Genomic DNA, 27,006 nt, shown 5'->3' on the forward strand with positions numbered 1-27,006 from the left:
TGCAATCTGCTGTGACCAAGTGGAGGTTCGAAAACACAGAACAGACACACATAAACTCTATTTTGTTGTATTAAAAGCTACAAAGAAAAATAAACAGTGTTTCTCTAGTCATTTGGTGTTGGAGCCTGATTTTTGTAACTGTTCAGATTGTAATATTTTGCTGAAACAGCTTTTTAATGTATCCATGCAGTCTTAAAACATTTTTTTTTGTCTTTTTCAACTGTCGCCTCCAGACATTTTTTAATCCCTCATTGTGTTAATGTTCACATTTAAGATGGAGATCAAGCAAATAGCTGGAAAGAGAAAGGGAGAAGCTCAGTGAGAACAACTAGCATGGCAACAAGTGCTCGTACGCGTATTCGTCGTCTTCCGCTTTATCCGGGACCGGGTTGCGGGGCAGCAGACTCCCAGACGTCCCTCTCCCCAGACACCTCCTCCAGCTCTTCCGGGGGGAGTCCAAGGCATTTCCAGGCCAGCCGAGAGACATAGTCCCTCCAGCGTGTCATGGGTCGTCCCCTGGGCCTCCTCTTGGTGGGACGTGCCTGGAACACCTCCTGAGGAAGGCGTCCAGGAGGCATCCGGTATAGATGCCCGAGCCACCTCAACTGGCTCCTCTCGATGTGGAGAAGCATCGACTCTACTCCGAGCCCCTCCCGGATGGCCGAGCTCCTCACCCTATCTCTAAGGGAGTGCCCTGCCACCCTACGGAGGAAGCTCATTTCAGCCGCTTGTATCCGGGATCTCGTTCTTTCGGTCATGACCCAAAGTTCATGGCCATAGGTGAGGGTAGGAACGTAGACTGACCGGTTCGCTTTTCGGCTCAGCTCTCTCTTCACCACAACGGACCGGGACAGCGTCCCCATTACTGTGGCAGCCACACCAATCCGTCTGTCGATCTCCCGCTCCATTCTTCCCTCACTCGTGAACAAGACCCCGAGATACTTAAACTCCTCCACTTGAGGCAGGAACTCCCCTCCAAACTGAAGAGGACAAGCCACCCTTTTCCGGTCGAGAACCATGGCCTCGGACTTGGAGGAGCTGATCTTCATCCCAGCCGCTTCACACTCGGCTGCGAACCGCCCCAGTGCATGCTGTAGGTCTTGGCTACAGGGGGCCAGCAGGACCACGTGATCTGCAAAAAGAAGAGACGAAATCGTCTGGTCCCCAAGCCAGACCCCCTCCGGCACTTGGCTGCGCCGAGAAATCCTGTCCATAAAAGTTATGAACAGGACCGGTGACTAAGGGCAGCCCTGCCGGAGTCCAACGTGCACTGGGAACAGGTCCGACTTAGTGCCGGCAATGCGGACCAAACTCCTGCTCCGCTTGTACAGAGACCGGATGGCCCCTAGTAAAGGGCCCCCGATTCCATACTCCTGGAGCACCCCCCACAGGGCATCACGAGGGACACAGTCGAATGCTTTCTCCAGGTCCACAAAACACATGTGGACCTGTTGGGCAAACTCCCATGAACCCTCGAGTACCCTGTAGAGGGTATAGAGCTGGTCCAGTGTTCCACGGCCGGGACGAAAACCACAGTGCTCCTCCTGAAGCCGGGGTTCGACTATCGGCCGGACTCTCCGCTCCAATACCCTGGCCTTACCAGGGAGGCTGAGTGGATCTTACATATCAATTTCTTAGACTGGCCAAATTTTAAACCAAGGCCTAAACTCAATTCCGAATCTTCGGAAAGACTTGAAAATTCGCTGACCTTCTTCATCTGATCTAACTGAGCTTGAGGTATTTAACAAAGAAAATTTCTTTGTCTTGGATATCAAGTAAAACCAGCAACAAATCATGCAAAACATTGAAATTTTTTATTTTAATGTGACAAAATGTGATAATGTGATCTTAAAGGGGAGATGTTTTTAAATCATCCTATGTACAGTAGAACTGCAATGCTTTGGTCTGAACTCCTGGTTATTGTAGTTTCACAGGTCCCTCTATTATCCCTGTTCTGAGAGCAACTCGTTTTGGTGCGGTCTCTTTAAATGCTCTTAAGGCACTTCACACCCCACTCTCCTCCAGGTGAAAGAACGCTCCACTTTGACCCGTTGGGCCATTTTTGTAGTATGATAATTATCTAGCGCTGCAGAAACAAGACAAAAACGGCAAAAACAATGCAAAACTGTTTTGTGTAACAATATCATTCAAAATGCACCGGACGGTTATGTCCTCAAGGAGCTAAAAGCAGCACACAGCCCTAACATAAGCACAAGGCACAATGCTACTTCTATCAAAACATGACTGTTAGGTTAATTTCTCTTTAAATTGCCCCTAGGTGTGATTAAGTGTGTACATGGTTGTTTGTCCTGTATGTCTCTGTGTTGCCCTGCAATGGATTGGCGACCTGTCCAGGGTGGACCCTGCCTCTTGCCCATAGACTGCTGGAGACAGACACCAGCTCCCCCATGACCCATTATGGAATAAGCGGTATAGAAAATGAATGAACGAATGAATGAATAAAGTTTGCTGTCATTTTAGCATTATTTGCAGATTACCGCTTTGCTGTGTCCATTGTTTCCATAGACAGAAGGAACTGACCCCTTAATCAGATGAAGTCTTTCAGCAAATCCTTCTTGATTCTGGCAGGATGTTGCTGAAGGTACTTGTCCTTAAATGATGTGGGTAGATTTCCATGAAAAATAGAGTTTAACCAAACACTCTGAAGAGGTTCTGAAGCTGGGGGACGGTATAATGCATGGTGTTGGTTAATACACCCAACAACCGAACCAAACTTATCCTTTTCAGCGTAGGTATAATTGAGCTTGGACTACCAAATCACAGTGAGAAATAAATATGGCGGATACATGAAATTGATCAGTCGGATATCCATAACCGTATTTAGCTGTTTCGCATCAAATACTGTGATGTAACAGTTGGAAAAACGTAACAGATGATAGAGAAAACCGAAGTGACTGAAAAATCCAACCCAAACAGAATATGAAGATATCTACGCAGCACCTGGAGAAGCTAAATTAAACTTTCTGCACTCTACAGACGTTTGCACTCTACAGACTCCAAGTACACAACAAAATGTATTTAAGCGGATATCGCCCCCCCCCTTGAACCACCACCTTAACGTGGTGGAGGGGTTTGAGTGCTCGAATGATCCTAGAGGCTATGTTGGCTTAAATGCCCCTGGTAGGGTCTCCCATGGCAAACAGGCTCTAGGTGACGGGTCAGACAAAGAGCGGTTCAAGAACCCCTCATGACGACTACAAAATCGAGACACGTGACGTTGCCCGGTACGGCAGAGCGGGGTCCCACCCTGGAGCCAGGCCTGGGGTCGGGACTCGTTGGAGAGCGCCTGGTGGCTGGGTTGCTCCTCGCGGGACCCAGCCGGACCAAGCCCGAACGAGAGACACGAGACCATCCCCCAGTGGGCCCACCACCTGCAGGGGGAACCGTGAGGGACCAGTGCAAAGAGGATTGGGCGGCGGACGAAGGTGGAGACCTCGGCGGCCCGATCCCCGGATGCTTAGGCTGGCTCTAGGGACGTGGAATGTCACCTCACTGGGGGGGAAGGAGCCTGAGCTTGTGCGGGAGGTCGAGAGATATTGACTAGAAATAGTCAGGCTCGCCTCCACGCACAGTGTGGGCTCTGGAACCCATCTCCTCGAGAGGGGCTGGACTCTCTTCTACTCTGGAGTGGCCCACGGGGAGAGGCGGCGGGCTGGGGTGGGTTTGCTTGTCGCCCCCCAGCTCAGCCGTCTCGTGTTGGGGTTTACCCCAGTGGATGAGAGAGTTGCATCCCTGCGCCTTCGGGTTGGGGAGAGGTCTCTGACTATCATTTAAGCCTACGGGCCGAGTGGTAGTGCGGAGTACCCGGCCTTCTTGGCGTCCCTGTCGGGGGTGCTGGATAGTGCCCCTCCTGGGGATTCCATTATTCTGCTGGGGGACTTCAATGCCCACGTGGAGAACGACAGTGACACCTGGAGAGGCGTGATCGGGAGGAATGGCCGCCCCGATCTGAATCCGAGTGGTGTTTTGTTATTGGACTTCTGTGCTAGTCACGGATTGTCCATAATGAACACCATGTTCAAACATAAGGGTGTCCATCAGTGCACTTGGCACCAGGATACCCTAGGCAGGAGGTCAATGATCGACTTTGTTGTCGTATCATCAGACCTTCGGCCGCATGTTTTGGACACTAGGGTGAAGAGAGGGGCTGAGCTGTCCACTGATCACCACCTGGTGGTGAGTTGGATCCGCTGGAGGAGGAGAAAGCCAGACAGACTTGGCAGGCCCAAGCGCATAGTGAAGGTCTGCTGGGAATGTCTGGCGGACCCCTTGGCCAGGGATGTATTCAACTCTCACCTCCGGGAGAGCTTTGACCAGATTCCGAGGGATGTTAGAGACATAGAGTCCGAGTGGACCATGTTCTCCGCATCTATTGTCGATGCTGCCGCCTGTAGCTGTGGCCGTAAGGTCTGCGGTGCCTGTCGCGCCCGGTGGTGGACACCGGCAGTAAGGGACGCTGTCAAGCTGAAGAAGGAGTCCTATCGGCTGTGGTTGGCTTGTGGGACTCCTGAGGTGGCTGACGGGTACCGTGGGGCCAAGTGTGCCGCGGCCCGGGCGGTGGCAGAGGCAAAAACCCGGACCTGGGAGGAGTTTGGTGAGGCCATGGAGAAGGACTACAGGTTGGCCCCGAAGCAATTCTGGCAAACCGTCCGGCGGCTCAGGAGGGGGAAGCAGTGCTTCGCCAACACTGTTTACAGTGGGGGTGGGGAGCTGCTGACCTCGACTGGGGACATTATTGGGTAGTGGAAGGAGTACTTCAAGGATCTCCTCAATCCTGCCATCACGCATTCCCTGGTGGAAACAGAGGCTGGGGACTCGGGGTTGGACTCTTTCATCACCCGGGCTGAAGTCACCGAGGTGGTTAAAAAGCTCCGCGGTGGCAAGGCTTCGTGGTTGGATGAGATCCGCCCTGAGTACCTCAAGTCTTTGGATGTTGTGGGGCTGTCATGGTTGACACGCCTCTTCAACATTGCGTGGCGGACGGGTCAGTGCCTTTGGATTGGCAGACTGGGGTGGTGGTCCCCCTACATAAGAAGGGTGACCGGAGGGTGTGTTCCAACTACAGGGGGATCACACTCCTCAGCCTCCCTAGTAAGGCCTACGCCAGGGTATTGGAGAGGAGAGTCCGGCCGATAGTCGAACCCTGGCTTCAGGAGGAGCAGTGTGGTTTTCGTCCCGGCCGTGGAACACTGGACCAGCTCTATACCCTCTACAGGGTACTCGAGGGTTCCCCATAACCTCCTAGCAAGCCCCAGCTACACATTGACTTGTCAGAGCGTTAACTAAATGTCTAAATTTGATAATGCATTGAAGCTGAGGATGCCTGTGCAGACCTGCTGCTTGGAAGTGTCAAACATTCGGTCAGCTGACATGATTTGACCACATTCTGTGTTGCACTATTAGTTGAGGTCATTTTGTCCTGTCTTGATGGATTTATATGCATGTTTCTGGCTTAAACTGGCTCTCTAGCTACCACTAGATGTGTAGTTTTTACTTATATACTGATTATCACTCTTGACTGTTTTCTGAAGATGCATAACTATCTCTTTATATTTTCTCCCTGTCTTCTAACTGTCCCTGCATAAGCAGTTTACACTAACGCTACAAAATGACGGAAAAGAAGAAATGTATGTAATAAAGAGTACGTTTTAGCGAGTAACTATTTTGAATTGCATTGTTTTTGTAAATTGAAAGTAATAAAAAGACCCATTACTTAAGGTTTATAACTTCCTTGTTCCTAATTGAATAATATCAGCTCCTCTCTGGTGAGCTCTGGAGGGAATATTGAAATGTGAAATAAATTTTCCACTCAGCCTTTGCTATGTGACTTTATGATATCATTATCCGCACAGCCATGTAGCCTACTGTTGTGTGGTCATTAGGATTCTACTCCGTGATGGAGTAGATTATGAGGAAAAGGGCGAATAGTTATAGCCTTCTACAAACAGCAGTGGCAGAGTATCTCTCCTGTTGTTGTATAACAACAGGAGAGATGTTGTTGTATAAAGGTGCAGCACACTGCCCTAAACGGATCATTTCATTAGCTTCCATGCAACGTAAATGAACTAAGCCAACATAAAGCTTTCTATTCTATACTTATGTGTATGTGACAACTTAATGTTCCACACAGGAAAATAGGCTGGATAATGGGCGGCTATTTATCACTCCCTCAGCATGCAGCTATTGGGAAATTAATCAGTCATCTCCCACCACCTCAAAACAGCTTCAGGCCACTGTCCTCCACACTGTTGGGATTCCTAGGCCATTCTAACAGTACTTAAAATATGCTTCGATTGAAACCATTTCATTGTAGCTCTGGCTGTATGTTGAGTATTGCTGCCTTGCTAGTAGGAACCTCCACCATAGTTAAAATTATTTTGCAGCTTCTTAAAGTTTTTCTTCCAGGATATCCCTATATTTAACTCCTCCTTAATTCATATAAACTCTGTCCACTTTCTATCTGAAATCCTCTCCACAGCATGATGCTGCCATCATGCCGTGTAGATGATGTGTTCAAGGTGATGTTTTAGATTTAGTTTTAGTTTGCTGACACACGTCAGGTTTCACATACAGGCCAAAACGTTCCATACTGGTCTAGTCTGACCAGAGCATATTTTTCAACATGTTTTCTGTGCCTCCTACATGACTTGGTCCCAACTCAAAAGCTACTTCCTCTGACTTTCCTGTAATGATGGCTGTGTTCTTGCCTTTCTTACATAAAGGCCAGATTTGTGGAATGCATGACTAATATTTGTCCTGTCAACAGATTCTTCCACCTGAGCTGTGGATCTCTACAGTTCCTCCAGAGTCACCATGGGTCTCTTGACTGGTTCTTTGATTAATGATCTGTTCACACAGCCTGTCAGTTTAGGTGGTGTTTTGGTAGGTTTACAGATTTGCCATTCTTCCAAATGATGGGCTGTAAAGCACTTTATATTTAAGCAAATCTCAAAGTGCTACATTAAAACAAATACTAAAAAATGAAAAACACAAAGAGAGCATAAAAACAAGACAAGGCGAAGGAAATGAGCAAGAGTTCAATCAAAGGCTTTCCTAGAAAGGTGGGTTTTAAAGCCACATTTAAAATCATTCATAGTCTATCGTGTTCTCAAGTGATCAGGGAGAGCATCCCACAGACTAGGAGCAGCTAAGCAGAATGCCCGATCTTCCATTGTACAAAGCTTTCTCCTGGGAGGTTTCAGAAGATACCCTGAGGCAGATTGGAGTGTGCGTGTGGAGGGCAAAGGGGTGAGAAGAACCTTGAGATGGTAGTGGGGGACTTTGCCATGGATGCACTGATTTATAAGGAGGGAGACCTTATTCTCAATCCTGAGTGAGACAGGAAGCCATTGAGTGATTTAAGGATGGGGGTGATATGGTCGCATCTTCAGCAAGATCCTAGCAGCACTGTTCTGAATGTAGTGCATCTTCTGAAAGATTTTCTCAGAGATTCCTGATGTTAAATTGTCCCTCAAACCAAATTGGTGTCAATCAGTTGTGCTACGTTTGTGAGACTTAAAGAATTTGTTTGTGATGTTTACGTTTATGTAATTTGAGGGTTGACCTTTGGATAAGCTTTAGACTTTAATATCTCTAAAACATTTGGCACAATGTAGTTAGATTTGAAGAAGGTGTTAGGTGGGAATTCATTCAGGTTGGCCTGTCTGATGTGTTCCTCAGACTTCACGAAGTTTGTTCACTGATGTTCTCTAAGAAACCTGTGATACCTCCATGGGACAGTTGGATTTAAGCTGAGATTAAATACACACAGCTAATTAGGTGACTTTTGCACTGAATTTTATTTAGGTGTTTTCTGACTAAAGGGGTATGAACACTTCAGCATGCCACACTCCAGGTTTGTTTTTTTAAAGTATAATTTCTCCTTCAGTTCAGAGCTATGCTCTTCTTTGTGTTGGTCTATAACCTAAAATCTCAATAAAATAAATGTTTCCATTTGCACTAAGATCACAGAGGACGTTGCTTGTATCAGACAACACACCTGAAAGACTCTGTGTCTCCACCTGGTCCACATTTGTCTGCCAAATGCAATGAGACAGTAATGAGTATGTAAATCAGATGTGCAACACAGATTTTCTGCACAGCATGTGTTTTATTTCCAATGAAAATGATAAATCTTCAGAGAGGAAACTGCTCTGTCCTGTTTAGTTGTTATTTTATGTTTTCACTGCCTGCATTCAGAGTGACTGCCGAACAGGAATGAAAGAAGACAGTGAACACTTTGACAAGTTTATTGGTTTAATCAACAAAAAATGAAGCTTTTGTTGCTCTGTTGTCATTCTGTCCATGCAAATGACAACGTGGAAGTGATACCGTGTGGTATCATAAAATGTAAAAACAAGGCCTAGTGTGGTATACATCTCAATATTTATTAAAAAACATGAGGCTAGAAGTTTTTTCTCTTGTTTTTTTATGTTCTTTTCATGTAGGACCTGTGCTGCAGTTCATGACTGTCATAGATAACAGCAGCACTCATCTCCTGTCAAATTCCACTTGAGTGCTCCTCAAAGAAAATAGTTGCCATTAGGCTTGTCTTACCATTTAGAGGGCTGAGAGCGTCTTGTGCCCTCCATCACCTGAAATTAGAAGTTTGTGGGTTTGTCTGATTTACTGAGCTTTTTTTCCCCTGCTATTTGGCATGATTTGAACCTGTGCAGACTGGTTTGGATCAAAATTGCCAACCTAAAACAACTAATTGTGCAGAAGAAAGCAGAGGTGCAACTGTTTTGTATCCCTGTAGAGACAAGAGATGTGATTATCGCTACGACTGGACTGCTCGATGTGATTATGAGCCGTTACAATGAAAGAAAAAGCTGTTTTTAGTATTTTTGTGTTATGAAGGAGCTTATATGGATGTTTTCAGTCAGCTGTAACATCATCTAACCCAGCACCTGCAGCTTTCTAAGCCATGGGAAAGCTACACATCATCAGCTTTATTCAAGAATATCAAACACAATGTGGTCAACAAGATACTAATTGTGTGGATTTCCTTTATAAACAGATGTGCTTTTTTAATTCCATAACCAATGCAAAATAAAGTTAAATACTACAAAATGGTATGAATCAATGATAAAGGGCCTGTCTGACTTTAATAATTAAAGTCCTAACTAGTTACGATCCTGCAAAACATTAATTTGTGGCACTATAAAGCTGAAATAATTAATTACTCACAGATGATGAACTTCTAATTTAGCTCATCTGAAATTGTTTAAAAGAAGCAACAGGGCATATATATAGTCCAAACAACTTTTTAATGAACATAAAGCCGACACCTTTTGTGTTTTCATAATGTAACTGTGCATCTACATTTGTTTCAACGCTCGCCCATTACAGGTTTAATTAAGCTAATGAGGCAACAGATATTTCTCAGGAGTGACTTTAAAGGAAAATGAAATCAGCCCCTCCACCACCCCTCTCCTCACACACTGCCCTCTCTATAAAAGACAGGACAATGTTGGGAATCTGTTACAGGAGTTCTTGAACCGCAAGAAAACCCACTGCAGCACTTTTATCAAATTACCAAGTGTAAGGAAATCGCCTATTTCTCACCTTAATTGAAATGACTTCATTTTTACAGGAAATCTGGAATGCTACATTTAATTTAGAGTGTTTATTCTGTTTTGCTGTAAAATATTTTTGCTAATTAAGCAATTGGTGTCTTTTTTCCCCCTCACTTTTGAACCAGGACACACTCCGACGCTGTGATGTCGCCGACTCTTCTGGCTCGCTGCCTGCTGGTTTGTATCCTCTCTGGCATAAATGCATATCCAGTCAAGCCTGCAAGTCCCCAGCAAGGAGCTCCACCTGAGGAGCTTGCCAAGTACTACTCTGCACTGAGACACTACATAAATCTCATTACAAGACAAAGGTAGGTCTTTAAACAGCTATTATATTCTGTTAAGTGCCTTAAATCATCTGGGAATCTGCAGGAGGTGCTGATACATTACTTTGTTATGCACAGGTATGGGAAAAGAGAATCTCCAGACACAGTTTTTTCTGACTTGTTTATGAAAGAAAGCACAGAAACTGTTCCAGGATCCAACTATATCAGGTAAGAATTTTACATCTAATCAGGTCTGTGAACCCCAATCTTGATATGTTTTAAAAATTAAAAGCAAGAGAAGTAGAGATGGGTCGATCAATTGGTCTGAGATCACAAACAGCTGATTTTTCCTTGATCAGTGATTATCAGGTCAAATATTACATTTTCTTATCTTTTTCCAATTCTATAAGTGCATAAAAACTGAGAAGTCTCACAATTTTTGGTCTATAAACTGTTAAACCAACTATGAATGAAACAAACGTTGGGGACATATGCCTTGATGCATAAACCTTGTAATTTCTTGGTTTTTGGTTCCATTCAAAACCCTTACCTCTATCAAAGAACCTGCAGAACATTTTCCTTTTTTGTGTTACAATCAGAACCAGTCAAAATGTGAATCGTTAGGTCAAACCTAAACTAAAATCAGAAATCATATCGGCTAGGAAAATACTGACCGATGCATCTCTAAAATGGACTATCAGGGACCTTTCATGACACATGACCTTTGTATGTATTCATGTAGGTACGAAGGGCTCCCAGGGTGGTGATTCTGCCTACATAGTCACGTCCAGGGGAACTTTAGGGATGCTCCAATATGTTCCAATGTGTCAGTTACCAACATGAAACAAACTTGTGTTGCATGAAATAAACATCTTTTGTCACTCCTTCTGGTTGTGCTTCAATTTATTTACTTGGTTTTTAGTCCCGATTGGCACAATAAACTCAAAAGCCATGATGGAATTTCTGCAGTTTTAATAGATACTGTATGTTGCTATAGTGAATATTTAGGACCAATTTTGAAATAAACTCGTGTTAGTTCATGCTACCAACCACCTGTGTCTCCATAATTTAGCTGATTTAACATGATGGCACATCCTTCTTTAGCTCCAGCAACAATTTAGTGTAAATTTTTCAAAATACTTTCCCCCCTCCTAATTTGTTGACCTCCTTATATAAAGGTTTATTAAATCTCTTTCAAATTACTTCCTTTGTTTTTACATAACTTATTGCCTGAGTTAGTTTTACAATACCTTTGTCATAATATAGAGACGTTGTTGTCGGAGTTGGTATGCTGAGGTATTAAAAGTGGCAAGCACTGACTGACAAAAAAAAATGCCACAAGCATATTTGATGGACATGACAGAGTGTGGAGCTCTCCGTGGTACCCCACCTCCTGCCCAGCGACTGCTGGAGATAGGCAAGAATCCACGCCCCCTGTAACCCTGATGAGTGGGTACCCACAGTGGATGAATGGTTGCATGAATGAATGAATGAATCATCAAAGCTTGCAGATTCATTCTTTAAGCAATATACAAATATGACTCTCCAGCCCTCAAGTAAAAAATAGACACCTTTTTGATGGTATCGGACATCTTAATTTAGGAATCTTACATAGTACACCCCAAAACTGGTATATAGTGGCATAGGGGCTCGTTTGTCATTGACTTTCAGTCGTTGAATGCCTGGAAGTCAGATCTCATTTGGTGTGTAGTGTTGCCTCATGTATGGTTTAATTGGTCAAAATATAGGAGATTTAGATAGCTGGCAATCCATGTTAATGCCGGTGGTGCCTAAAGTTGGGGTCAGGACTTAATTAGGGATCAGGAATAAATGTGTACATTCTCTTCAGAGATCAAACTTAACATAAATGGTAAAAGCAACATCTTAAGCTACATATATTACAACAGGTAAAAAAAAACTATAGAAGAATGTAATGTTTAAATTATATTCCTGTTTAATTGACTTACTTGTAATGCCTGTACACTCCATTGATACTCAGGTCCTTTCTTATGCTGTGGGTCTGAACCTGGAAGGTTCTGGAACCACTGACTGAGCAGAACGTTGCATTCTTTATGTAAACATTCATCGCAAGATAAAAACACTGATATAAAAACTGGATTACTAATTTGTATAATAAGACCATTAAAGTTCTTTATCTTAGTTTGGATTAAATCTTGGTGAATGAATCAGTAGCATGTAGGTGTATTAAGCAGTGAGCTCAGTGTTATTTCAGGTACAGGGTAATACTACCCCCTTCTGGTGAATTAAAATATTGTGTTTTCTTTAAATGGGCTTAGTGTGCAGAGATTTAGTGCTGTAAATGTGTAGTTTTAATTGAGTACATTATAAATTATATGTAAACTGAGCATCACACGTATTTCAGTAGCAGATGAGTGAGCATTTGTTTGTGTACATAGCATGGAACATGAGTAATCATAAACACACCTATGAAAACCAACTATATATTTTGGACTAACATATGCTGTCATCAAGATGACATCTTTTTTCCTGTTTTCCTGTCTTTATGCAAAACTATCCTGATTATGCTTTACAAGCCTAAAGCTTGTGATACAGGTAAAGAAACTTCAGGCATAAAAGTGATCTGCCTGCCATCTAGATCTGTCATCCAATAAGAGACAACAAGCATGCAGCAACACTTGGTGGTGGCAGCATCATGCTGTGGGGATACTTGTATTCTGCAGAGACAGATAATCTGGTGATAGCTGACAAGAAGATTTGTGGAACTAACGACAGGATATTGCTTTAATAAAACCTGTGAGACATGCAGAAGACTTCTTTACTTCCAGCAGGATGACATTCCAATTTCTAATTTTATTTATCCTTCAACTGTAATTTATTCAGTTTGAAACTGTTATTTATTATTACATCCTCTGATAGCCATGTAAAATATGTACATATTTATATACATATCGTTACACAAATTCAGTTTACAGCAAATGATATAGTATATATTTTCAGTTGTACATATCATGCCGTCTGCAGTGTATTTTACACTTCATATACCATATTTCTATTTTAAGACAAAACCTTTTTAAATGCCTTATTTGTTTATCCTACTGTGGTGTACGGTAGCTCAGTGCAAACACCCTCAATTTCGTTGTACCCCCCACTACAACGACAATAAAGACTATTCTATTCTATTTCAACCCTAAATATACAGTCAGAGCCCTAATGAAAAGGAAGTGGCCCAGTCAAAGTCCAGACATAAATTAAATGACAATCTGTGGCAACATGCAGTCCATCCAAAATGACTGAGCTTACAAATTTTAACACTACAGACTCAAAAGATTGGTAGCTGTATCGTCAGCAAAATATGATTTTAAACCTGACTCAAGGGGTCTAAAAACATATGCATTCAACACTTTTCTAATTTTTATTTGTTAAAAAATCTCGAAAATTACAAATACAGTTCTGTACTGCCTTTACTGCTCTGTGTTGTCCCAATAACATGCATTTATATTTGTGGCTGTAAGGCGACTATAGATAGAAATGTTCCGAGTGTGTCACTACTTTTGCAAAGCACTGTTGAGCAGCTGAAATAATTCATATAGGGAAAAAAATGACGCTTGCAATTTTAAGTGGAAAGAAAGAGGATAGGATAAAAAAAAAAAAGGTTGATGCGGGAGTCTGGTGTCCATCCAAATAAATGTGAAACATTTGCAGATAAACAATTAAATAAAGAACCTCAGCTTTATGGAAATATGTCTCTGAGTTTGTGTAAGTGTAGTGGTATTAACAGTTGCCAAGGCGGGTTTGAATGGGTTAGATAACTGGAAGCAGCACTGAGTGACATTCACTCAGTCAGTGGAGGACAGGCAGCTGAGAAAGAAGAAGGGGGCAGCCAGGCAGGCACGTTGGAAATGCTTTCACAAGTTACTGCTGCGTGAGAGACCGAGGATTAATTGGCCTCTGGAATAAAGGAAGGCATGGAAGGGTGACTGGACATCGATTACAGGACACCGAGTAAGTTATAACCTATTTGAAAGAAACATTAAACGCCGCATCGTTGGATCTGCTGTTGCTGGTTTAATTAACTCAACCTGCGGCTAATGTGGCACCTAACTAGCTAGCTCTACGACAGTAGGGAACGGCTAACTTCACCTCGCCGCTAACTGCTCTACTTGTAAATGAACAATAACTCAAACATAGCTGCTTTAACTCGCTTGTTTTCCTTTAGGTTTGACACAAACAGTTTTAATTTTTCACACTAAAATATATATTTTAACATCGCTAGCCAAGCGGTTGCTACTAGTTAGCATTGCTAACCTGCCTACATACATGTGGGCTGCAAACCGAAACAGGGTTAAATCTGGATAAAATTACACCACCGAATAACCTGACAGCGCCTAGTTTTAATCATATAAAGTCATCGGACGTTATTATTAAAATGCAAGTTTTCCCCGTCAGCTAGTCAGCAGAGGCTACTTATCGTAGCGAAAAACACGTGTAGCTTTGACAGCATAGTGCAGTCTGTGGAGCCAGCACAGCTGCTCAACATGTTGACTTCGAGGAAGTAATTTCAAGGCAACTTTCTCATAACCTTGGATCCAGCATGGCTACCTTTATACGATCAATGCAAAGTGTGTGGGATGGTTTATTTCTTAACTCTGTTCTCATAACGTCGGTTCAATTGGAGTATTTTTCCAAAAACGTTTAAGCATTGCGTTTACGTAAGTCACGGACAGTTGTTAGGAAGAAACTAAAATATTTTTGATGTTTGAGGCTGTAGTAGACCTGTAAGGAGGATTTTTTTTTTTTTGCCACAACGATTATTTAAATTTTTTTTATTAGTCTGAGATGTGTTTTCCAGCTCAGATTTTTTTCTTTCTTACATTTGATCAAGATTTTGCTGTTTTCATTTATATCAAGCATCTGTACTAGGAGGCTGAAATAAGTAAAGTAGCAGCTTGCTTCTCTTGAGATGTAGTAATTAATATATTTCAGGTGATAAACTGTTTCTGTTTCTATACCCGCCCCTAAAGCACAGTAAGCAGATATTGGTACAATTTCCCATGATAATTTAAGACCAGGTAGAGATGCGTCAATGGCCGCCTGAAGTTTCCCCTTGATCGGCTCTGATTGATGATCTGCAGGTCAAATGCAAAAAAAAAAAAAAAAAACAATCTTTGCTTTTCATTAACTACTTAAAAACCAATAACGTCCATAATTTTCGACTAAAAAGGAGGATCTTGTCATTCCTTTGTTTTTTAATGTTATTTTTAGATTTAAAACTACTACCCCTCTAAAGGAATTAACAGCACATTTTTTTTTTAAAAATTTTTTATGTTTTTGAGGGTAAGAATAAAAAACCCAGAATTGAATAAAGTTTGAATCGGCAGGTCAGATTTTCAAACAGTTGTTGATACGGGATTGTTTTTCCTATTTGTGTTAAAGGCCGATGAACTAGATGCCTGTTTTTTAGAAAATCCGGGGCTCGGAAGTAGCCTGGCGCTCTGATGATTTAAACACACTTCTGAGGTAAGAACAGTAGGCTTGTTTTGTTTGACGCTACGCACATTAGAACGCTGCTGTGTTTTGTTTTAACTGTGCAGGTTGTGGCTATAGGCCTACAGCTGCGATCACCCGACTTTTTACTAAGAAGGTTGTAGACCTGTTTGGGGGGAATATTTGTACAGTACACTCTGTTGTGTGTGTGACTGGTACAACCTTTAACCGGAGGGATGGAACGCTCATCAGGCCTTATGCAGCTGCCAGCTTTGTCATTTCCTCAGTTTATAACAAACCCAGGCTCGAAAGATTCAGATAAAACACAAAGAGAAGCATATTTTCCATGTGTCTGTGTTAGTACAACATGTCAGCTTGGTTGATTTCATTTCATGGTTTGTATATTATGGTTATCGTGCTGTAAACTGCCCTGCCTTGTTGGGTTTCCTCCATCCTTCAGCTCTCCGGTTGCTTCTGTGAACGGGCAGTTGGGCGGCTGTTGACCGTGTTTAGAGAGTTTGACCAACCTGAGCTGAGGAGCAAAGTAATCAACATGACCGTGGCCAATGCAAAGTCTGGTTCAGGTAAGCCAGACAAAAAGACAAAACACTAAATGGCCTTTTCTGACTTGAACTCTTAAAATGGTTTTTTTTTGTGTGTCCTGCTGCTGCCTTTGTGCTTTCCCGTTTTTCAACCCAAGAAAAAAGTGAATAATTCAGTCAAATGTCTGGCATTGTTTTAAAGAGGTAAAGAGACTTTCCTAAATCTGACACTACCTGACCTCAGTCTGCTGTTAGCTTTTAACTGTTAATCTAACTTTGAAAGTAAAGACCTACGCATGTATGTCTGTGTGGGGGGAAACTACTTGGAAAGATCTGAAAGTAATATAGTTTTCCATCTTATTTGGGCTAAATAGTAAAGCGAAAGTTAAGCAAAATTACTTAATTGTTTAGTGGCTTTATAGTTCTCTGGACCAATCTTGTGATTCTATGTGAATCTGTGTTTGTTGCTGCTGCAACAGAAACAATATGGTTTTTTTAGGGTTAACCCCATTGATTCTGTTCACTTGTTCTTATGAGTTTTTACTGCACTGCACTGATTTTCCAGTAGATTTAGCCAGCTCTGAATTTTACTTTTAGATATTTTTTCAGCACTAGTGGCCTTTATTTATTTTTATTTTTTCACAGTAGGCAGACAGGAAAGAGGGGTAGAGAGAGGGGGAGACATTCGGCAAATGTCGCCGGGTCCGGGACTTGAACCCGGGACGGCCGCTTCAAGGACTGTAGCCTCTGCACATGGACGCGTGCTTAACCCCTACACCATCAGCGCCGCGTCCTGAATTTTACTTTTATGAATGCAAATCATACGGTTTTTAGCCAATGTTCAGTTGCCATAAGCTAACATTTGGTTAAGTTGATGTCTGAGACATCTTTATTCTTCTTCAGCCATGCAGCAGGTTCTTGACAACCTTAAAGACATGCCATCAGGAACTGGAGCCAAAGATATTGACCTCATCTTCCTCAAAGGCATCATGGAGAGCCCCATCGTCCGTTCTCTTGCTAAGGTAAGGCACAAACTTACCCAAACCAAACTCCTGTGTATTCTTGCATAGCGAGCAAGACGTACAGCAAATCCAAATGTCATTGTTGGTCCTTTTAGATCTGGTTGAGAGGAATTCCCAAGGTCATGTTTAGTTGTTTTATAAACAGGAAATACGAAGAGCACTAAAGATGCTGGGCTGTGTTCTCTAAAACACTACAAAACACAGAAAAAGGATCAATAACCTGGTGACACACCTTAAATTAATTCTTAAAGTAGTATCATTGAATCACCTTTGATCTAATGTCCGCATTCAGATGTCTTGTCTTTTTTTTTTTTTTTTTTTACTCAGCCACATCATGACTTGGTAATATTTCCCCACTCTGCATCGCAGAAGTTAGTAGAATCTGCCTATTGTTACAACATTTCTCGTCTACAGCCCTCATCATGTGACCCCACAGGTAACCTGTTGATTATGTTCTGGACTCCAGCTAGACAAAACCTTTTAAACCTTGAATTTTCTTTTGTTTAACCCTTTATGACCTACCATAGAACAAGTTCGCCAGAGCATATTTTTACATTTGTACATGCTGTAGAGCCATTTTTTGGAGCATTTCAATTTGCTATACATCAATACAACCCTTAAATCCTACATTTTAATATTTTGTATATAATAACTCCATATTAAGTAAGTAAATTGCAGAAAAGTGCAATTAACCACCAGAAAAATTAAAAACGTTTTTTTTTTTTTTTTTTTCAAATATTCTCCTAAATACAGAAATATCATAGCTGTATCCCTCAAATATTGCAATATAAAAAAGTTGCACAAAACCCTGTCAAACCACTGGAAATTTATTTGGAGTGTTTCCATAACTTCATTTTTGAAATACACAATTTTTTATGAATAGAGACAAAAGCGAACATAAAATGTACATTGTGAACAGTTTGAGAAAAGATAACATGTACATCAAAATAAACTATTTACTGAAGTGTAATGAAATCTCTAAGTGTGCCAGATACCTATAAGCACACATATATGTTCATAAGGCCATCTTCAAACAATAGTGCAAAAAACAACGAAAATGAAAGTGAAAGTGCGAGCAAAGTTTACCGCGAAAAAACTACAGCTACTGGGAAAAAAAACTTCCGGGAAATGACATCACTTTCGGTTGTTGCGGGCATTGGTGTGAAAGAAAACCATGTGATAATTCATCCACCAATGTCATCACGCATATTCCGATGTAGGAAGTACACTTTGGTCTGGATTTTAATGTTTGTTTTTTGTGATTTTTATTTTTATTTTATTTTTTTACTGGATTTCTCGACAGTTTCTGGAAAATAAAAACTGTGCTCTGGGACAGGTGTTGAGTAGAACATTTAAGTTGAACTCTCCGGTTTTATTTGCAAAAAAAAAGTATTGTTCTAGCTTATTTGGTCGCAATTCTACAGGCGTTTAAAAATGGATATGCAAATGGAATCGCCGGCGCTCCCGCCGGTCATAAAGGGTTGAGCAGTTTTTTGTGTTAATTTGGATATATGCTTGATTCACCGAGGCCTCTTCATCCTCTGCTTTCTAAAGATTTTGGTACACAACTGACTGTTATTTGAAACTGGTATTCATTTCCTCCACCTCAAAATAATCTCCAGTTCGATCTACGGAAAAAGTAATCCCACAGGATGATACTGCCACCTCAATGCATATTCAGGGATTTGCTATTTTAATCGATACGCTCAGTGTTGTAATTTTGTCAATGTTTGGTTTCACTCAACCATAATATAGATCTATTTGTTTTCAGGTTGAATTGTACAGGATATAGGTCTTTAAAAGTATTTATTGTGGTATCTTTTATCATGGACACTCCTGATCTCCACTTTATTTTGCAGCTCTTTCTCCTCATACACTTCTGTCATTTTTCTGATATTTTCTGGATTTAGGCCCATGAGCGGCTTGAGGAAGTCAAGCTAAAGGCCGTGGGGGACGACAACGTTCAGCTGGTCAGAGAGATCTTGGATTCTCTCAACAACCTGGAAGAACAAGATTCTGCTGCTGCTGAGCTGGCCAGAATCCTCCAGGAACCTCACTTTAAGGTATTGAGACTCTAATCCCTCTTCTGTCGAAGGTTTACTGAGTCAGGAAGGGTGACGAAGCTTCTTTTAGCTCGTGAAAGACTGAAATTTAGAGTATTTTTTTTGCCATTTTCTGTAATAAGTGTGTCAGAGACATGACAAGTTACCTTGTCATGTTGAGTTTCTGAGCCAATTGGATTCTGCAGCATTAGAGGCTGAAATTAAAATTGTCTTAAGTCTGAGTCATGTGGGTAGAGTGCTAGCATATGTGCGTGGATATTTGTTTTTAAGATAAAGTCCTCGGTTTCATTAGATTTATGAGAACGCTACAAAGCATGTTTGACCAATGGTTTTAATGGTAGAAGGAACAAGGTACAAAGGAAGGGCTTCCACCATTAAGGTTGGAAAATTGCTGCTCTGAATAATGCTGGCTTTATTTTATTGATATATGGGTAGCAATAACAGTGACTCATGTTCTCTTTCGATAAGTCATCAGTCAGTGCTGCCATAAACAAAATGTGCACAAATGGATGTTGCAGTGGTTAATTATTGCAATGATTGAACCACACAAATGGCAGTGGTTGTTGTTTCTCCGCCAGAAAAGCATGGAATAGTGGAACTGTGTTGTGGTTTTTCTTTACCCTCTTGTCTTGTTTCAGTCTTTAATAGAAGCGCATGACAAAGTGGCTGCAAAGTCCTATGAAATGCCTAACGCCACGGCTGACAGCAATTTCCTCTCGTCGAGTTCCCTAATGCCGGCCGATGCTGTGAGGATGATCGGTGTCCAGAAAAAGGTCGGGGAACCTTTGGTAAGCTTGCCAGGCATTTATACCACATACAGCTCTGTAGAGCAAACACAGATTATTTGTTTTAAAGCCTTCCACATGTTTCCGATTTAATGTGACTCAGTTCGACGTACTAATTCCACTTGGTCAAGTTCTTTCATAGCAACTAGAGCTAGGCCACACGTGTCATTTACGTCCTGTGCATGTGAAATACTGACCCACTCGCTCTCACTGTCTTTCAGGGAGTGACGTTCCGTGTGGTGAACGGGGAGATGGTGATCACACGGATCCTGCACGGCAGCTCCATCGATAGGCAGGGCATGCTGCACACGGGGGATGTTATCCGTGAGGTCAATGGTCAGGAAGTCGGCAGTAACCCCCAGGAACTCCAGGAACTGCTGAGAAACTGCAGCGGGAGCGTCACGCTCAAGGTCCTGCCGAGCTACAAAGACACACCTGCACCCCCACAGGTGAGGGGAAGGGAACGTCACATGCAGTCAAATCCCACACAGTCCAAATGAATTACCTGACTGGCTGTTCACAGAATGCGAGGTGTTTGAAAACTGAGTCCACGAGAACCTATTAATAACACTCGGCACACTAAGTAGGACACGCACCACTCTGTTCACTGGAACACCCCTCTGGTCCTTACTGTAACAGGCTCACACAGCAGCTGACACTGGCAGTAGTGTGTAAGGTTGTCACACATTGTCCTCTTTGCCAAATACGACCAAATAATCTTGCTATTCTACTATTGCTGAATGTCTTTATTGGTTTTCAGTTATGCTGACAGGACAAATCACCTAGTGCTCAGTCTGATTTATTTGGAGCTTTTTTGGTGTAGGTTGCAGTGCTGAGAAAAGGTATTTTCCCCCTCACAGATCTTTTCAGTTTTTGTTCATTTGTCATACTTAAATGTTTTAGATCGTCATACAAAGACATAGATAACCTGAGTAAATACAAAATGCAGTTTTCAAATGATAATTTCAATTTTTAATTGAAAAACGTTATCCAGGGCAACCAGCCCTGCCTGAAAGTATGGTCGGTCCCCTTTGTGAGTTTACTGTTTTGGAAAGCTGGGTTTAATGCACTAGTTAAACCTAGGCCTCTTTACCTCCATATCTGTAGAATCAAAAAATCACTTAAATAGCCCCCACCCGTTTGACGACGTGAAGTAGGCTGAAAGATCTATTAAAGGAACACATTATGTCCTGATTTAAAGAAATTAAAGATTACATTTCTACGTCTTTGGGATACCAGCAATCCACAGTGAGAGATATTTCCACAAATGGGAAAATAAACATGTAAGAGGGATGAACCTTCCCGTTAGTAGCTTACCAAAATTACACCAAGAGGATGATTCAGGCAGGAGATAAACGACATCTAAAGCACTGCAGGCCCCACCTGCCTCAGTTAATGAAATGTGCCTTTTATGTTTGAAACTGGCCAAAATTCCTCCATACTACAGTTAAAGATTCATGACCATTTTTTAACGAGAACAAAATGTATTTCTGTTTTATTTGAACTCTGCCCTCTGTAATTTTGCTCTATATTCCTAAATATCTCGTAGATTTATCTGAAGCCATTCTTCAGCTACAACCCAGCCACAGATAACCTGATCCCTTGTAAAGAGGCAGGGCTGGCCTTTGCTAAAGGAGACATACTTCATGTCGTCAACAAGGAGGACCCCAACTGGTGGCAGGTGGGTCAACAAAACCTAGAAATACTGGCCATGTTCAGCTTTGCGTTGCCATATTGAACGGCTGACCAAATGTTTTTTGTATTCTAACTTGATGTTTGGAGTAGGACCCACATGGTATTAGGAGATCATGTGATTGCAGTAATTTTATTGTTCGGTATTGTGATAATCTGTGGCGATAAATCCACCTTATCCTCACTCCTCTCTTATTAAGACTAGGGCTGCAAGTAACAATTATTTTACTAATCGATTAATCTGTAAAGAAGGTTATTCATCTAAATTCCATAGATGTATATTTTTTTTTGTACAATTGTGGCCTAATAACTCCTCTGAGTGGGTTGTTTTGTCAGCAAATGACATGTTTCAGAGTCTGTATAGTCCAGTTAACGATTATTCGATTTGTAAATTAGCTGACGATTATTTAAAAAAATCGATTATTCCGATTAATTGTTTCAGCCCTAATTAAGATGCTTCTCTGTGACCTTTAGCTTCCAGCATGCACAGCAGGAAATTAGGAGATGTGGCATTTCCAGACAGTCATGTACAATATAAATATTCTGCACACTGATATTGCTGTGATATAGTTACGATATATTGTGCAAGTTTGGAAATTGGATTTAAATAATCTTATTATAAATCTGCTCCTTTGCTTTTAAAAAGAAAATCCATGCTTAAAAATCTGCCTCTGTTTTCACTTGTAAATACAAAGTTATTCGTAGAATTTGAATAGAGGTAAAACGTTTCTTTACAAGGATCTCCTGCAGGTCTGGACAAGATTGAGATTGGTGTTTTTCTTCTTTAGTGCAACATTGGTTTGATTGGTCTCTTTTCTCAACTACTTTAATTCCCACAAAGGCATGCAAAGTGGTTGGTGGAGCTACTGGCCTGATTCCCAGTCAGTTGTTGGAGGAGAAGAGAAAAGCTTTTGTGAAAAGAGATTGGGGCACCGCTAGTACAGGTCAGCACACATCCCCAGTTTCCCAACAAACCAGACACCATTGTTCAGCTTTTCTGACAGATGCATTTTGGATCTCCCATTTGCACCAACATGTGGCGTTTTGTGCTTCAGGGATGCTCTGTGGGACCCTGACTGCAAAGAAAAAGAAGAAAAAAATGATGTACCTCACTGCTAAGAATGCAGGTGTGTTTTGGAGCAGTTTTCGGTGCTTTTGTCTAAATGCAGCTGAGATGATACAGTTCTCATTCAGTGTGTGCATTGCCTTGAGCAGAGTTTGACCGTTATGAGCTGCAGATCTACGAGGAAGTGGCCAGGATGCCCCCGTTTCGGAGGAAAACGCTGGTTCTGATCGGAGCCCAGGGGGTTGGAAGGAGGAGTTTGAAGAACCGCCTTGTTGTTATGAATCCCCTGAGATACGGAGCCACCGTCCCCTGTGAGTGTGCCAGACAAACCTGGAAAATCACAACAGTCTACAGTGTGATGCAGTATTCGTAGTCCTTGAACGATTCCTCATATTTTTCATATTAAACCTGCAAATTGTTCGGAATAAATATCTGAAAAGCGCTACATGAATCAGTCCTCCTGAGTAAGTACTTATTGCAACCAAGTTTTGCTGTAGTTCCAGCTGCAGGTCTTATGGTGTATGTCTCTACCAGCTTTACACAACTACACTGAAATGTTGTTTTCAGATTTCAATTTGTAAAAAACATTTGTAGTAATGTTTATTTTCTTTCACCACTTTTATGCCCTACTTTGACTTGATCTTTCACGTAAAATTCCAACAAAATACTTAAACATTCGTGGCTGTAACGTAACAAAATGTGAATGCTTCTGCAGGGCACTATGTGTGACCGCTTTCCTGACTTTTTCTGGCTTTAGTTACGTCACGCCATCCTAGAGAAGAGGAGAAAGATGGGCAGAACTATTGTTTCATGACTCGGGAGGAGATGGAGCGGGACATCAAGGAGAGCCGATACCTGGAGCACGGCGAGTACGACGGGAACCTCTATGGCACCAAGATCGACTCCATCCATGAGGTGGTGGAGGCTGGCCGTACATGCATCCTGGACGTGAACCCTCAGGTAAATCAGATTAGGGCACCTTCAAGCCATGGAGCAATTTTGCCCTAAAGCTTTGGTAATGACATCACAGTTTATGCACAGGCCCTGAAAGTGTTGAAGACTGCAGAGTTTATGCCGTTCGTGGTGTTTATTGCTGCTCCTGAGCTGGACACGCTAAGAGACATGCACAAAGCTGTGGTCGACGCCGGACTCACTACCAAAATACTCACGGTAATCATTAGAAAATTCCTTTATATGTATTGTGACGTGATCGTTAGGTCTCCTGAGCGGTAGCTGCTGCCATCATAAGTATAATCGGACTCCCTGTTCTGTTGCAGGAGAACGATTTAAAGAAGACCGTAGATGAGAGCGCCAAGATCCGTCGGGTGTACAGCCACTACTTTGACCTGACTATAATCAATGACAATCTGGACAAGGCGTTCGACAAGCTGCAAGACGCTGTGGAGCGGTTATTCGAGGAGCCGCAGTGGGTTCCAGTCAGCTGGGTGTACTGAAGTTCCTCATCCTACTGGACCGGACACTGTCTGAGCCGCCAGGCCCGAGATTCCATATAATTTTTAAAACTGTGCTGCACCCAGGAAGTGTGGGAAACATCCTCGTGGTACAAAGCTGCATCCGTCACCTTAATCTGATTCGCCAGTTTTTTTTTCCAACACACTATGCAACGTGGGGAAAAAACAGGAAGTGTACTTATTCAGCGGCAAAAAGTTGTTTTAGATAATATTTCTATTTAAATGAATGAGGCTTTTTGTCAGACTGCTTTTAATCAGCTTTAAGTTTGTCGACTTTCACATCTATAGAAGTAAGTTGTATTTATTCAGTTAAAAGGAGGGCTCTTTCAAAGAAAAGCATGTGATACCTCAGTGTAACGTTTACAGTGTACAAGTGTCCACTGTTTCAAGTCATTGTCACTACAAACTTTCATCATTTTTCTGTGACATTTATAGCTCCTGACCGCTAAAATGTACTCCCCTACATTATATAGCTCGGTGTTGTCCCTCCGATCACTGTTTAAAGTTGCACAGAAAGCGAAGCAATACTGTAGTGTTTACCCAGTGTTCACCAAAGCACAAAAACCATTATGAATAATGCTTTATGAATAATGCTAAGTGTCTGAGAGGTATTTCAGAGTCAGATTCGGTGCTGTGTTTGTGTTCAGAAGAGAAGAAGAAAACTCACCAAGGACTCTTGAAGAGGCTTACTTCATCTCAGCAAACGATCCCTTTCGATGTGATAATACTAAGACTTAACAGTTTGAATAATTTTCAGATTTACTTATAAACGGTATATTTTACTATATTTCGGATAAGATGTATTTTCAGATGTTTAATAAAATAACAGGTGTTTTGTAATGATCTGATTTGTTTCTCTTCAGTAAAAATCCTCTTGTTCAGTGAGTAAGCAAACGTTCAGTTTTTTTTTTTTCATTAAACATCCCATAATATTAGGGCTACTGCAGTGATGCAGCCTTTAGCTTTTCCAATCAACCTCTTGAAACCTTGGAAGTTTATTATTATTAAATCTAGAACTTAATGAACATATCCACTGAAATCTGGAGCTGTTCAACATAATTTGTGCTAGTGTGGATTAATGATTCTGTGAAAAGTCTTCAGTTTCTTTTCCTGGACCATAATTTTATGCCGACATGAAGTTGTAAACCCTGATCTGAGATTTGGGTCTTATTGTACGCTCAAATCAAAATGAATAAAACCTGAAATTTTGCATCAGAATGACAGTACACAGATTTTTCTGCTGTGTACGGTCTTCCAAAAGGAAAAACGCATTCCTTGAATGTCTTCACGTTACAACCACAAGCATCAGTGTTATTAATTTTATGTGACAGACCAAGACAAAGTTTGGAGTAATTGTAAAGTGGAAAAAACTAATACTTGGATTCAAAAGGGATTTTACACATAAAAATCACTTGGATTTGATGGAGAGGAACATCGGTTTTTAGGTCTTGCAAACAAATAACCAACTGGATTGAAGTCTGGAGCAGGTCTAGTCCATTCTTAGACATGCTTTAATCTAAGCTACTGTAGGTCTGGCCTCAGGTTTCCACCCCAGTCTCAAGTCTTTCCATCAACAGGTTTTCTTCCAGGATTCAGAATCAGAAAAGCTTTATTGCCAAGTACGTTTTTGGACATACAAGGAATTTGTTTTGGCGTAGTCGGTGCAATACAATACAAATTAAACAGTATAAACATATCTACAATATAATATAAATATATGTGCACAGTTTTAAGTGATTTAGAGTAAGTATAGAGCAGTATAAGATGCAAGAGCAATACAACAGTGCAGGTGATCATTGTGCAAGTATGGCAGTGCAAGTAAAGCAGGAGTCCAAGCTGAGCGTTAATGTAACGCATAGAGTTGCAGGTTACAGGTGTCCTGTCAGCAAAAAGGGGGGTGTGTGGGGGAAAGGGAGAGTGTCAGGGTGGTTTCCGGGCTTTGTTAACCAGGCTGGTGGCAGATGGGAAAAAACTGTTCTTGTGGCGTGAGGTTTTGGTCCGGATGGACCGCAGCCTCCTGCCAGAGGGGAGAATCTCAAAGAGTCTGTGACCGGGGTGGGAGGAATCAGCCAGAATCTTCCCTGCCCGCTTCAGGGTCCTGGAGGTGTACAGTTCCTGGAGCGACAGTAGACTGCAGCCAATCACCTTCTCAGCAGATCGAATGACACGCTGCAGCCTGCCCTTATCCTTGGCTGTAGCAGCGGCGTACCAGATGGTGATGGAGGAGGTGAGGATGGACTCAATGATGGCTGTGTAGAAGTGCACCATCATAGTCTTTGGCAGGTTGAATTTCTTCAGCTGCCGCAGGAAGAACATCCTCTGCTGGGCTTTATTGAAGAGGGAGCTGATGTTTGGCTCCCACTTGAGATCCTGGGAGATGATGGTTCCCAGGAAGCGGAAAGATTCCACAGTGTCAATTGTGGAGTCACAGAGGGTGATGGGGGCAGGTGGGGCTGGGTTCTGCCTGAAGTCCACAACCATCTCTACTGTCTTTAGAGCGTTGAGCTCAAGGTTGTTCTGGCTGCACCAGTCCAACAGATGGTCCACCTCCCATCTGTACGCAGACTCGTCACCATCAGAGATGAGTCCGATCAGGGTGGTGTCGTCTGCAAACTTCAGAAGCTTGACAGACTGGTGACTGGAGGTGCAGCTGTTGGTGTAAAGGGAGAAGAGCAGAGGAGAGAGAGAACACATCCTTGGGGGGAACCGGTGCTGATGGTCAGGGAGTCAGAGAGGTGCTTCCCCAGCCTCACGCGCTGCTTCCTGTCAGACAGGAAGTCAGTGATCCACCTGCAGGTGGAGTCGGGCACACTCAGCTGGGAGAGCTTCTCCTGTAGCAGAACTGGGACGATGGTGTTGAAGGCAGAGCTGAAATCCACAAACAGGATCCTGGCATAGGTTCCTGTGAAGTCCAGGTGCCGGAGGATGAAGTGAAGGGCTAGGTTGACTGCATCATCTACAGACCTGTTGGCTCTGTAGGCAAATTGTGCTGTTTTTAGCTCCTTCCATCTCTTAAACATTTCTCCCCGGCTTCCC

General features: G+C 42.3%; 2 protein-coding genes across 4 annotated transcripts; both read left to right on the forward strand.

The window, feature by feature from the left end:
• Positions 1 to 9,485: 9,485 nt before the first annotated feature.
• LOC124866072 (peptide YY-like) lies at positions 9,486 to 10,746 on the forward strand. The gene is made up of 4 exons (XM_047361721.1): positions 9,486 to 9,564; positions 9,725 to 9,907; positions 10,001 to 10,090; positions 10,605 to 10,746. Exons 2-4 carry the CDS (start codon positions 9,744 to 9,746, stop codon positions 10,627 to 10,629), a joined length of 279 nt encoding a protein of 92 aa, XP_047217677.1. The 5' UTR covers positions 9,486 to 9,564; positions 9,725 to 9,743; the 3' UTR covers positions 10,630 to 10,746.
• A 2,937-nt stretch (positions 10,747 to 13,683) lies between these two features.
• pals2a (protein associated with LIN7 2, MAGUK p55 family member a) lies at positions 13,684 to 24,859 on the forward strand. 3 transcript variants are annotated; one of them, XM_047361718.1, is made up of 14 exons: positions 13,684 to 13,846; positions 15,278 to 15,361; positions 15,789 to 15,912; positions 16,774 to 16,892; positions 18,803 to 18,955; positions 19,594 to 19,743; positions 19,962 to 20,189; positions 21,290 to 21,421; positions 22,274 to 22,376; positions 22,488 to 22,559; positions 22,648 to 22,809; positions 23,256 to 23,458; positions 23,540 to 23,668; positions 23,776 to 24,859. In XM_047361718.1, exons 3-14 carry the CDS (start codon positions 15,882 to 15,884, stop codon positions 23,950 to 23,952), a joined length of 1,659 nt encoding a protein of 552 aa, XP_047217674.1. In that variant the 5' UTR covers positions 13,684 to 13,846; positions 15,278 to 15,361; positions 15,789 to 15,881; the 3' UTR covers positions 23,953 to 24,859. The 3 variants fall into 3 exon arrangements, with proteins under 3 accessions (XP_047217674.1, XP_047217675.1, XP_047217676.1); XM_047361719.1 differs by lacking the exon at positions 15,278 to 15,361; XM_047361720.1 differs by lacking the exons at positions 15,278 to 15,361; positions 15,789 to 15,912.
• Positions 24,860 to 27,006: the final 2,147 nt, after the last annotated feature.

This window comes from Girardinichthys multiradiatus, chromosome 3, assembly GCF_021462225.1.
Source record: "Girardinichthys multiradiatus isolate DD_20200921_A chromosome 3, DD_fGirMul_XY1, whole genome shotgun sequence".
NCBI classification, from domain to species: domain Eukaryota; kingdom Metazoa; phylum Chordata; class Actinopteri; order Cyprinodontiformes; family Goodeidae; genus Girardinichthys; species Girardinichthys multiradiatus.